Genomic DNA, 13,694 nt, shown 5'->3' with positions numbered 1-13,694 from the left:
AGAGTCTGGAAGATAAATTCTTCAAACAGTGGTACAAGAGGATGTGGTGCTGGTCCTTCAAGAGTCACTCTCAACTTATCGGTCTATAAAGCTATAAATACTATTCTTATTTATAAATAAGTATTTTACTACACTTCAGTATGTGATTCTTATTAAGTAGGGGTCATTTTCTAATTCTATACTAACCTAAGTCTCTGAGAACCTGACACCTTGTACTTCTGGAGACTATAGGTAGGTTGCAGTTCTAGAAAATGGTGGTGCTGGAGACTAAATGGTTCCTGGTGATTTCACACCTAATTCTTTACCTTAATTCCTAATTATTTTGTGGTTAACATGCATCTTTTCTTCACCACATGTTTTTGACTGACCATGCTGACCCACTGAGCATTTTGCTGTCCAATGGTTATGCACTAACTTTGCAATTTCTAGGATTGTATTAGTTTTGCATATTTCTCATGGGCATTTAATAATTTTTGACTTTCAGTCAGAGTTAAATCTCTTTTTTTGGCTCATTTTATCTGTAAAAGAAAATCTGCTTAATAATTAAATCTTGTATTTAATCATTTATAATCTATATATTCTTGTTCATGAAGGCTGGAAGTGAGGAATCAGTCTTCAAGTATTTTACTACACTTCAGTATGTGATTTGTGATTCTTATTAAGTAGGGGTCATTTTTTAGGATTCTATACTTAACCTAAGTCTCTGAGAACCTGACACCTTGTACTTCTGGAGACTATAGGTAGGTTGCAGTTCTAGAAAATGGTGGTGCTGGAGACTAAATGGTTCCTGGTGATTTCACACCTAATTCTTTACCTTAATTCCTAATTATTTTGTGGTTAACATGCATCTTTTCTTCACCACATGTTTTTGACTGACCCTGCTGACCCACTGAGCATTTTGCTGTCCAATGGTTATGCACTAACTTTGCAATTTCTAGGATTGTATTAGTTTTGCATATTTCTCATGGGCATTTAATAATTTTTGACTTTCAGTCAGAGTTAAATCTCTTTTTTTGGCTCATTTTATCTGTAAAAGAAAATCTGCTTAATAATTATGCACACCTGAATATAAGACATTTTTCACTTCCAGCCTTCATGAAAAATGATATATCAATTATAAATGATTAAATACAAGATTAACAGTATTATAAAAAAAGATTGATGTCGTTTGGAATTGGTAAAATGTGCTTGAAAAAAAATATGATCAGAATATCAACTTGCATAATAATTATGCATGCACTGTATGCTGTCCAGGAATGTTGTTATTGGTTGTCAATAGAGGTCGACCGATAGTGGATTTTGCCGATACCGATAGCTAGGTTGGACCACACTGGCTGATAACGATTAATTAACTGATTGTTTTAAAATTGATACTGAACAAAAACTAAAATAGTGCTTTATTAACAAAACCATACTAGTAGTAGTAGTAAAAATAATAATAATAATAATAGTAAATGTTGAAATTAACACACTCTAACAAGGAACAATACTTACACAGCTTTCATTAATCTTAATGCTACAAATGGACTCTTATTTTAAAGTGTTACCATTTCATTTAAACTGTCATGCTTAAAGATGCACATCTTTAAATATATACACAACGGCTATAGCATTAAAATTATATACATATGGATATTGTATGTATACTCTCAGACTTGAACTGCTTCTATTCTTGAACACTTGATGATTATCTAATCAAAATAAAAGCGCAGAGCTGAGTCTAGGAGAACTCACCGGTATCACACACTCCGGACGCATCGCGTTCAACTCGAGCAGCGGTCTAAAACAGTTTATTTAATCACCAAACAGACACAAGTTTACTTCAAGAATGAACAATTTGGTATAGATGAGTTTGAAGTTTCAAACAGAAAGAGAAAGCGCGACCTATATTATAGCTCTATAAATGAAGCACACAGACTTTATTAGAGCCACAGAAAGACAAACGTTTTGCTGAAAATGCACAATACACAATTCATTATGTACATTAACAACGATTCGGGACCAATATAATGTAATTTAAAGGAAAACTATGTGAATGGCGCTCTGTGGCGCGGCAGGATTTTCTGTCGGCTGCATTTAAATTCCCATCTGAAGTTTCCCGCTCTGTTCAGCGTGCAGTATCACGTGTCTAAACAAATAGCACGTGCTGTCAATGATTTCAACCACTAGAGGCCGCTCTCGCACTGTATAATGACAGCAGACCCTTCTCAGCCGCTCCAGCAATGGACGCAACCCAGGAAAACGATCGGCATGGATTTTCGACGATAACCGATAGTTTCAGCAATCAACTATTGGTGCCGATTAATCGGCAAAACCGATACATCGGTCGACCTCTAGTTGTCAAGGCAACCAATCAGAATTTAGCAGCCTCATCTCTGATTGGCTGGAATTATGGCATATTGTAACGCTGGGTTGTGTTGAGCAAGGGAGCCGTTGGCATTCAGAGAGCACTGAGGGCCGGCATCATGCAAGCAAGCTAGTGAAACGTTGCACGCGCAAAAGAGGTCTGCACATATCCAAAAACGTATTTTAAATGCAAAATTGATTTTTGTGCGCTCAAAATACTTTCTTCTTTGCGAGACAAACATTTTTCCACAAAACTCAGATCACGCTCAAAAATATATTTTGCGAGCAGAATTGTGGCAGAGATGTAATCCCATATTTACTCCCTTCTCGCAAAGTTGTGAAGCGCCATGTTTGAGCAGCATAACACACCATTCATCCATCCAACGTGACCTTTCCAGCAAAACCAAACATTTGTTTAGTATGAAAGGGCCCTCTACAAATAATGTCTTTTGTGCCCCCACTACTTCAGTTACTCGCGCTCTGAGAAAACTAACTTGTGGTGAAAGGGTTAAATTACACAGCAGATGGACAAAGTAAATCGCACACTAGACAGCCAGTGCTGACACAACCTAAAGGCAACCTTTAGGCAACCTAAAGCTTTCCACAGTAAAAACAAACTGACCCATGTTCTTCATGTCTAAAAATCAATAAAACAGGTCAGCTTCAAGTGTACTGTATGTGAACTATGAGAAGAGTTCACTCCAGAAACAGAATTTTGGAGAAGAGGTATGAAAAGAGAAATGTTAGAAAAAGTATCCATTTATAAACCTTGAGAGTAAGAGTGTAAACAGCACTTCAAACTACATAGAGGAATGTGAAAGACCGAAAACAAAGCAAAACAAGACAAGACAGACAAGACAAGACAAAAAAACAAAACAAGCAAAGGAAAAAAAACAACAAAACAAAACAACAATATTTGGGTACTGATGACAACAAAAACAGTTTAGGCTTAACCCTAAAAGAATCTCCCTGACCTCATGTGAGCAATGATTTTGTTCATGTGAAATCCTTTAATTAAACACTGGCGCCTTGAACTACCTTAAGCAGGGTGGAAACTTCATTTAATGTGTCATGGCCCCGAGGAAAATATCCATCAAGACCTTTAAATAAAAGTCGGCTTTGTGTAATGGATCTTAGTACTGGAGGTCACCCAGTTCTCAACTTCTCCTCAGATGTATAATGTATCCACGGCATGGGCAACGGTCTGGCTCAGGTGAAACGGTTTCAAAACCTGGATTAGTTTTGAACTTAATATTTATGTGGAGTTCATGATTCTATTACGTGGACAGTTTTAAAAGGTCAAGTATACCAAAACAACCCTTTTATCTTTTAAACAAGATATCATCCACTCACACTCATGTTGTTAAAAAACCTGTACGGCTTGGAACATTGGATTTTAAGCAAAACCTTTATGCTGCTTTTACATATAGCAACAGTTTACAGCAAGCATACATAATATCCTTGAAGATTATCAAATGAAATACCCAGTCAGTTCATCTGCCATTTTTTTAATTGCAAGGTTGTGAGTTTTGTGCAAGCTTTATTCTTGGCTATTAGCAATATATAAGCAATATATTAAGATATCTTTAATACTTTTGGAGTTACAGGCCTGCAAACTTTGGAGAAAAAACTTGAAAAGTGCTCTTTCCCCATTTTTGAATGGTCACCATTGGCACATAATGCAAAAAAGATGGCTAAAGTCAACAGATTTTACTAATAGACCTACCAATCTCTGTGTAAAAGCAACATAATGATGCTGCCATCTTTCTGAAGTCATTTTTAACCACCTGTAATTTGGCTCTGAATCTCAGGTGAAAATTGCCATTTTGACCCCCCCTCTACAAAACAGTGGATTACTCAGTAAATATTCATCCACGTCATTTAATATTTTGGCTTTGCTCACTATACATGTTTATCTTTCTTCAGAAAAAATATTAGCAAATTCAAAAATTTGAGCCGGGGACCTCTGGTTGAGTTGACACGGAATGACAATGTTGTAACTGTGATAATACACACAATACCGTTTGTCTAGAATATAATTTGTGGTCACTCTCTTTTTCTGAAAAGGTTCCAGTTAAATGTGAGTGATTTTCAGAAAACAATGTTACACAAATAACTAATTAACAACCCAAACCTGGAAGTTCATTTATGACAATTCATGACAGATGTCTAGACTCATTAACAATCCCAACCATAGACCCGCAGCAATGAGAGGACAGCAGAGTGTGTGCAGCAGACAGGTGGAAACACACTATCCAATTCCTCAAGATTATCAGTGACCTCTCTGACCTTTCAGCACAGTCTGAGAATGCTTCACACTAGGGCTGCATGATTAATCGAATGTGATTGTCATGCGCATTTTGTTAAAAAAGCCGGTTCTGTAATCAGCAGGAAATCATCATCACGTGCTTTCAGATGGAGCAGAATTTACTACACATAGCCGTAGTTCACTGACAAGTTACGCAAAAAAATAAAATAAATCGCAGACGATTTTATTGCGCGATTCTAATGTCAGTCGAGTGTTTGAAATAAATCCTTCTGTGAGATGATGTGGCTTCTTACACAGAATAAGGCACGCAACATATTTCATAGTATTTAATTTTTATTGTATTTAATCAGTGATAAAGGCATTGCATTATAAATATACTTTATTTTAATGAAAATTATAATAATAAGAACTCAAATAAACCGTATATTGCCATAGTCATGTGTTTATTAGTCACGTTGAATCAATGAAAGCAGTTGAATCTTCTGTTTATTCAGTTGCAGCGATAGGCATTTTCTGGGTTTCTTCTGCAAGGTGTATTTGGAGTTTCAGCGCGAGAGCGCCCTCTGGCCTTTGGATGGAGATTTACTGCTGATCACAGAACCGTGCTTCACTGAAAGATACGCATGACAATCGCAGCTTCTGTCGAATCGCGATCTCGATTCCATTTCGATTTATCGTGCAACCCTACTTCACACACTCTTTATACACAACTTTACTGTTTTACACACACAACAGTGTATGTGTGTGTGTGCTCCGTTCCCACTAGGAACAGAAAAAAAAATTCTGTAAAGAAACTCATCTGGTCACATGATACTTTACATAACATTCACTGTAAAAAAAAAGCAGTGAATGCTTTTTGCCACACCGCGTGTTTAGGCCTCAGACGAGTTCTGAGTAAGCAGGATTTTTGGCCACCATACAAGTCAAGTCAAGTCATATTTATTTATATAGCGCTTTTAACAATACAGATTGTGTCAAAGCAACTGTACAGCATTAATTAGGAAAATAGTGTGTCAATAATGCAAAGTGATAATAATAAACACTAATTTTTCAGTTAAAGGCAGTTCATCATTGACTTCAGTGATGTCATCATCCAGCTCAGTTCAGTTTAAATAGTATCTGTGCAATCATGTCAACGATATCGCTGGAAATGAAGTGTCCCCAACTAAGCAAGCCAGAGGCGACAGCGGCAAAGAACCAAAACTCCATCTGTGACAGAATGGAGAAAAAACCTTGGGAGAAACCAAGCTCAGTCGGGGGGCCAGTTCTCCTCTGACCAGACGAAACCAGGCTGCAGCAAAGTCACATTGTGCAGAGGACTCATTGCGCACAAAACGCAGCATTTTTTGGGAATCCCAGAAATTTTAGAAGCTCATTTCTAGACATCATAAATGTGTGCTTACAACAGCATTTTGGGATGTCATAGATTCTGAGCAGAGTTGTTTTGGCATTATAAGCATGTCCAGAGTCAGTGGTGTTTTGGACATCATAGACCTTTATTTCCGAATGCATAATATTCATCATACAACACAGTATTTCTAGGCATCATTTATGTGTTTTGAGTCAGCAGGGCTTTCAGACATCCTATATAACGTTACAAATTACGCTTTTGAGCACCACAGAAGCATTCCAATTCAGATATATAGGCCTACTACATACTCAGATATCTAGTCAGTAGTGTTTATTAGTCGCTTTTGAGAATCATAGACGTCTTATAATCAGCATCCTTTTGGGCACCACTGACATTGTTTTTGGGCATCAAAGACGTCATCCAGTAGTATCTTTTTGGGTCATCATAGTTAGCTGGTCAAAAATGCTGCGTTATGTGTTTCTCTGTACATACTGTAGGCTACATAGGACGCCTAAAACTACGGTCTTCTAGGAGCGCGAGTCAGTTTTGAGACACACACCACTAGAACAAATAACAGCAGCAGCGTACCGTGTATGTTATAGTGTTATTATTGTATTAGATATGTAACTCACCCGCTTTGACGGCTCCATATATGGCGCGTCCGGTGTGTTTTTTGGCGACTTGTATGTCTTTCCACGCGAGAATCGCGCAGTTTAATGTGACCTCATACAGTCTGCGCTGAACACACAGCTCAGAACACAACAGACGCGACTGCTTCTCCATTTCTGCTCTTAACAACAAATACACACTAGTTATCTCACTTTCATCTTCAAAACGAGTTATACTATACCGCCCCGACGCTTTACAGTATTATAAAAATACTACAGTCGCTACAATGTTGTTCGTTTTCTCCAAAGCAGGTTGGCTATATAGCGGTTTTCTCTTTCCTGATAAAGTGGGAGGAGCCAGAGAGATATGCGTCACACACAATCCTACTGTAGGAGGTGAGATGTGAGTGATTAATGCAAGGTTATGAAACTTTCAAGAAGATATTAACATTGATATTAAATCTTTATCTACCTCCTGTAACAAACAGGCAACTAAAACTTTGAATGTATGCTCACTTTTTGGTGTTTTTGTATCATTTTTATCTGATAATTATTTTGTGTTTTGAGGGAAGAGTATGTTTTGTTGTTGTGTGATCTGTTTATTTTATTTATCTTATTTTTTCCTCATTTATTTTTCTACTCTTTCTTTCTCTTTTGATTTGTAATTGCTGTATATTGTTTGGTCCATCCTTGAACCCCTGGCTCTTTTCCTTGGCGTATGTTCTGTCACACTTGTATTTCTGAATAAATGTTTAAAAAAAAAAAAAAAAAAAGAGATGTGAGTGATTGCATACTTTGTTTGTTTATTCATTTATTGTGGCACTGTTTGTTAATTAGCGATCTACACTATTTTGTTTACAAAGTTATATTATATATGACATATTATGCCACTCGGATGGTATATATTGCATGCAATATGTACATTTATATATATTATAAAATATTAAAACGTCTAGAACAGTTTTCTTCCATCATATATTTAACGTATTGAACTTTTATACTGTACATCTTATGTTATATAGGCTAATGGATATAATATAACAATGTAATAATGTAATATAATATAATGTTCTTGCTATTAGCTTTTTTACTTTACTTTTTACTTTTACTTTTAGTCATTTAGCAGACGCTTTAAACTTAATAAAAAGCCTATATAGACATAATAAAAAAACTAATAAAATGACAACATTACTACAACTGTAACTAAAACTAAAATAGATAACTAATACAAATCAAAGTACATTAGTTCATTAGTAATCCTAAAAAAATAACACTGAGCCAAACACACATGCTAAAATAGCAACAACTTACTGACACATAGTAAGAAATAGATTATAAAAAACTGAAACAGAAGTGGAACGAGGAGAGAGAAAAAGCGATACTTATCCTTTGCCGGGATATATTATATATTATATATTTATTAGCTATCACCATCAGTGTTGGGGGTAACGCATTACAAGTAACGCGAGTTACGTAATCAGATTACTTTTTTTCAAGTAACTAGTAAAGTGACGCATTACTTTTTCATTTACAAGAGAATATCCGAGTTACTTTTTCAAATAAGTAACGCAAGTTACTTTTTTTTTTCTTTTTTCAATTTATTGACTGACAGCTCTCCTGTCCCCATGTCGAGAGAAATCAGATGTTACTGTAGTTCTGAAATAAATATGAATATGCATTCATTCATATCACTCACAAAAAAATAACACAGATTCAGTTTTCCTCAAAATGAATAAATGCAACTCAGAATATGACGCAAACCTGCAATAATTAAATGTTAAACAACACAAAAATGTCCTTTATGTATTTAATCTCATTCTATTAACCAATGTCTTCTGGCCTTCGATGATCCAGTTCAACCACTAATAAGTAGAAATGACTCTAGACAAACATTTGTGTATTTCTTTTATTGCTGAAGTGTGTTGAAATGTCTTCTTCTGCATTCTACTGTACGGACGTAAATGTACTTTCCCTTCAGCCCGAGGCTTATTCATTTCACGTTTGGTATGAAAAGCTTTTATATTTGCCAAAAAATATAACTTTTTTATTTTAAAAACAAACAAGCAAGCCCTGCCCAGATTTAAAAAGTAACGCAAAAGTAACACAACGCAATAGGCTACTTTCCATAAAAAGTAACTAAGTAACGTGATTAGTTACTTTTTTATTGTAATGCATTACTTTTAAAAGTAACTTTCCCCAACACTGATCACCACGGTGGACTCCTTTAAGTGCAAGCAGTATTACTTCAATAAATGTATTGACATGAAGAAGCAAAGCAGAAGTTTTTCTTCTCAGTTCTCCAAAGTAGTGGTATAGGGGGTTTCCTCATTCATATTCATTATATGGGAAAAAGCGACCAGTGCCGTCAACATTGTGCTTTATTGCCATATTCATACCTTATTGTATCTTTCAAGTATCTTTCTAATTACCATAATTCATTCTACTCAGGAAATAGTTATAGCCTACTTAAAGAAATGTACATATGACAATGACACAATTTGTGTCATAATTAGGCAAGGCGAAACTGTTGTACATTTATTTTGGTACTGTTATTACATAGAATAATTTTGGGAGAGTTTTTTTTCTTTTTTCTTTTTTAGATGTGTGACTGATTTTGTCTACTTTCGGCTTTCTTTATTTTGGAAACATGTGATGTTTTGATTTAATTGATCTAGATAAACAAAATTGTAGGCCTATCTAAAAAGGCATCTCAACAATATTTTGAAAATATGTCCTATTATTGTTATTAAACACTCTTTTGACTTTGTGTCTTTGTCATTCCAAATGCTGTGCTGTTTATTGTTTTATTTAGTGAACATCCTCTTGTGTTTTATGTTTAAACATTCCTTTACAGACAACATCAAGCATTTGAACAGGCCTGTGAGGGAACCGAAGGAGGCGTGGAGAGACTTCCACTTGTGATTGGCTGTTCAGCAGTCACTCATGAGGCCCCTTAACCAATCACAGCCGCGCTAATGTGCGGTGGGCGGCACCAACATGGCGGCTCTCTGAGTTTGCGAAGAGAAATTGAGGTGTAAATAAACTATTCGTGCACACTTTGCACAACTTAGCAGCTTATTTCGCCACTTTCATTTATGAGCGAGTACTCTGAAGCCAAAAGATGTCAGGTGACGGCAGCAAAAAACAGTTCTGGAAGAGAAACACAGCCAAGGTTCCTGGGAAGTGAGTGTGACGTGTTCATGCTAATGTCTATGTGTTAGCTCTGTGTGTGTATTTATGTGTGTTTAATTATAGATGCAATTCATTGAACAATATCTTTCAACGCCAGATCTCACCGGAGGAGCTCGACATATTCAGAATAGCACGTGTCACTCAAATCTGATCTTCTTTTAATGTGATGTGTGCTAGCTGAACACATAGATGGATGTCAGTGAAGATGTATTAAGTTTATATCATCATAATTATATTTTTCTAACACTGACATGAGAGTGATTAATGGGTATGTGGTGATAATATCTGTTATGTCGATCAAAGCTCTGTGTTAATAGTGTTAGCCTGTTAGCTATGGGCTGCTGGGCCCCTCTTTTGACAACACTTACAGACAAGTGCAGATTGGTGCAATGATAGTATCACTACATTAGTTGTAGTATTTTGATATATATACCATTATACTGCATGATTATTGTATTCACATACCATGCTTTTTACATGGTACTTAAAATAAGACCATAGTAGTACTATGGTGCGTTTTAAGTAGTGATGGCAACAAAAGCAACTTTATAAAACTTCATAACTAAAGTAGTGTGTATATATAATGTGGATACACACACACACACACGTGACAAATTAAAAAAATCGAATAACTCTGTTGTGTTTTGTAGTTTTGCTTCATTACTTCTCGACTTGTCAAACCAGTTTTCATATCGTCTAAATAATGATGGGGAGTTAAAAAAATAAAGATTTTTCCTGTAAACATCCATCTTATCACTTATTCTTTTTCACAGTATCCAGCATGTTTATGGAGCCCAACATCCCCCATTTGACCCTTTGCTACATGCCAAGTAAGTGCAGTTATGTATTTTGGTAAACAACTTTTTTTGTGTGTGTGTGGTTTTGATATGTTCAGTGTAATTTGCTGTTTTGCAGGCACTGTATTCTCCAAAATATCAACTGTAATTTTAATGCTTTTGTAATGGCTTATACAGTGTGTGTGTATAATGGATTTTATCATGTTTAGTTTTGCTGAAAAGAACATATGTGACCCTGGACCACAAAACCAGTCATAAGGGTACATTTTAAAAAAAATAAATAAGCTTTCCTCTGATGTATGGTTTGTTAGGGTAGGACTATATTTGGCTGAGATACAACTATTTGAAAACCTAGAATCTGAGGGTGCAAAATAACACAAAAGGTGTTGGACTTGAAGCAGCGCTGCACAGACTGTTCTGTGTGTGACATTAAAGTACAGCGAGAGCAATTAGACAGCATTTAAAATGTTTGTTTTGATGGCAAATAAGTCTGGCTGTTTTGCTTTTTTGTTAAAGCAGTGTTGCTGTTGTAAAGTTGTACAGCTACAGTTGTGTTGCTGGGTTTTAAAGCAGGTTTGATTTAGTTTCTTCCTTATCACTCTGTATTTACAGGATTTCACTGTCCACTCTGTTCAAATGTGGATGAATGGCTACACATAGATGTGTGCACACTGTCAGAGCTGTGTGAGCTCACTACCATCCTGCTTTTGTGGGGGTGGGTAGGGGTGTTAATTTTTTTCCCCCATAGGTTTTTAACATTCTAAAAGCTCTTTATTCCAAAGAATACTACAAGCTAGTCAGTGTATTCAGTAGGTGTAATGTATTCTAAGTTGCTTCAGAAGTATTGCAAGTATTACATACAACAATAAAACAGTGCATTGACATAAAAAAGGAAATTTACTTTTGGTACTTAAGTACTTTTAAAAGCAAGTACTTCTGTACTTTTACTTAAGTAAAAATCTGTTTTTACAACTTTTACTTGTAATGGAGTAATATTTGACCAGCAGTATCTGTACTTTCACTCAAGTAATGGAGTTGAGTACTTTGTCCGCCTCTGCATAGCATATAGTGAAAATGTAGTGATTATACTTGTTGCTGTTTTCGTTTTGACAGCCACAGATGTTACTACAATGAATCCGCAAACCCTGCCCATTGAAGTGCCACATGAAACAGCCTGCCTGAACTAGACCAAAAGCAGCCGCCTTTGTAGATTTTGGAATGAGATACTTAAGAGGCACTCTGTTAGAGGAAATCTGATTTTTAATTTCGCTGGCTATAGTGATTTCTGGCAGCTTGACAAATATTTTTATTTTGGGCATATAAAAGTTAAATAAACATTTAATAATCTGTAAGCATTTAACATATTTCTACATACACTAATAATATAAAACTGTACTGGCAGTACATCATAGTTATAAAAATGAACAAGATCTATGCATTTATTCATTTAATGTGATGGAAACTGATAGAAAAAAACATAAAAAATGATTTTACTGTGCTAGTGGACAACATTAGTATTACAGCTTTCATCTTTCAGTTTAAATGGCTAATAGTTTATAATTTGCTGTAAGCCCACTGAGCATCGAATTCATGAAACTAAGCATGATTGTTCTCAATATGTACAAAGATTTTAGAAATGTTAACTTTTCTGCACACAAGTTCACTTTTATATACACTAAAGCGAGGATTCAGAAGAAACATCTTTGATTCTGTTCCTTACAATTGGGAAGTTATAAGCAAAAAAACGTATAGTTGCTTATATAGTGCCACCTTGTGGCTGGTTTTCATAGCAATGAGAACACACTCATTTTCACACAATGTATGAATGTGTCCATTTTTATAATTGTAGGCCATTCAGATTGGCTGTTATTAGCTGCTGAAAATGATTGACTGCTGGTGGCAATATAGTTTTATGCAGCCAAATCACACAGTTTGTGTTAGGATGTCATCAAAAGGAGATGCACACCAATGTTTTACTTAATCGATCGTAAGGTTGCAGAGTAATAAGAGTTTTTCAACGTGACAGACATTTTATTATAACCTGTTAAAATTGCCACTTTTAATGTTAAAAAAATGTTTTGAGATTTTAACTACAGCCCTAAATTTATGATCCAGAAATATTACTGTGACCCCCCCCCCCCCATTATTGTTAAGCGCTTTGGGTGTACAACAATACACAATAAAGCGCTATATAAATGCTTCATTCAGTCATTCTATCATTTTGAGGTAAATTGTTTTTAAAAGTATGAAAACCTAATGTTTTGAGATTTTAACTTCAGCCCTAAATTTATGATCCAGAAATTTTACTGTGCCCCCCCCCCCCCCATTATTGTTAAGCGCTTTGGGTGTACAACAATACACAATAAAGCGCTATATAAATGCTTCATTCATTCATTCTATCATTTTGAGGTAAATTGTTTTTAAAAGTATGAAAACCTGTGTGTAACTTTAAGGAATGTCACTACACACTTTTCTTGGGTGATATTCCATAACATTTAGTTTTTATGTGTTTACAACTGTTCAGAACTGTGCTAGGTATCCATGTGCTGATTAACCTCTTTGAGGTAGGCTCAAAAATATCTAAAAGTGTCACAACCAAAACATTTGGTGACGTTTCGTTTGTCTCATCATTGTTTTTTGGGTGTTATTCCATAAAATTGTCACTACCGAAACAGTCACGACTGAAACATTTCATCATTGTTTCGGTAGTGACAAAAGGGAACTCATAATCCTTTATTTGGGGGAAATAAACAATTTTATTTCTGTTATGCAACTTTTTTTGTATTTTATTTTAGTATGTTTTAGTATGCGAGTTACAATTTTGTAATGTAATGTGGTTGCTACCAAAACATTTGTCACTACCAGAAATGTCCAGTCACGACTGAAACAGTAGATATTTTGTCAAAAATAAAGTATAGTTGATGGCACCAGTAGCCTCATGGGCAGCGCGCTGAAATACAGCTCTGTAGTGTTTTGGTGTTTCTCGTGTTTGAGTCCCGGCTTGCAGACCTTCCCCGATCCCATCCCCCCTCTCTCTCCCACCTTGCTTCCTGCCTGAAATACTGTCCTATCCTAATAAAAGGCTAAATGCCCCCCCCCCCCAAAAAAAAATAAACACACTTTATATATTA

The 13,694-nt window shown here is 35.7% G+C and overlaps 2 protein-coding genes across 2 annotated transcripts in view; one reads left to right on the top strand and one right to left on the bottom strand.

Moving 5' to 3' along the window:
• LOC107552286 (ceramide kinase-like) overlaps positions 1–6,749 on the bottom strand; it is a 58,743-nt gene extending 51,994 nt beyond the window's left edge. Inside the window, exon 1 of the mRNA XM_016234145.1 lies at positions 6,599–6,749. Coding sequence (XP_016089631.1) covers positions 6,599–6,749 — 151 coding nt within the window. The remainder of the gene's footprint in view (positions 1–6,598) is intronic.
• Positions 6,750–9,544: 2,795 nt separating this feature from the next.
• tbc1d22a (TBC1 domain family, member 22a) overlaps positions 9,545–13,694 on the top strand; it is a 149,313-nt gene continuing 145,163 nt past the window's right edge. The window contains exons 1-3 of the mRNA XM_016234144.1: positions 9,545–9,757; positions 10,540–10,596; positions 13,088–13,098. Coding sequence (XP_016089630.1) covers positions 9,696–9,757; positions 10,540–10,596; positions 13,088–13,098 — 130 coding nt within the window. The 5' untranslated portion in view covers positions 9,545–9,695. The remainder of the gene's footprint in view (positions 9,758–10,539; positions 10,597–13,087; positions 13,099–13,694) is intronic.

The sequence above is a fragment of the Sinocyclocheilus grahami genome, unplaced genomic scaffold (genome assembly GCF_001515645.1).
Source record: "Sinocyclocheilus grahami isolate Dianchi unplaced genomic scaffold, SAMN03320097.WGS_v1.1 scaffold445.1, whole genome shotgun sequence".
In the NCBI taxonomy this organism is placed as follows: domain Eukaryota; kingdom Metazoa; phylum Chordata; class Actinopteri; order Cypriniformes; family Cyprinidae; genus Sinocyclocheilus; species Sinocyclocheilus grahami.
This window is presented reverse-complemented; position numbering and strand designations above follow the sequence as displayed.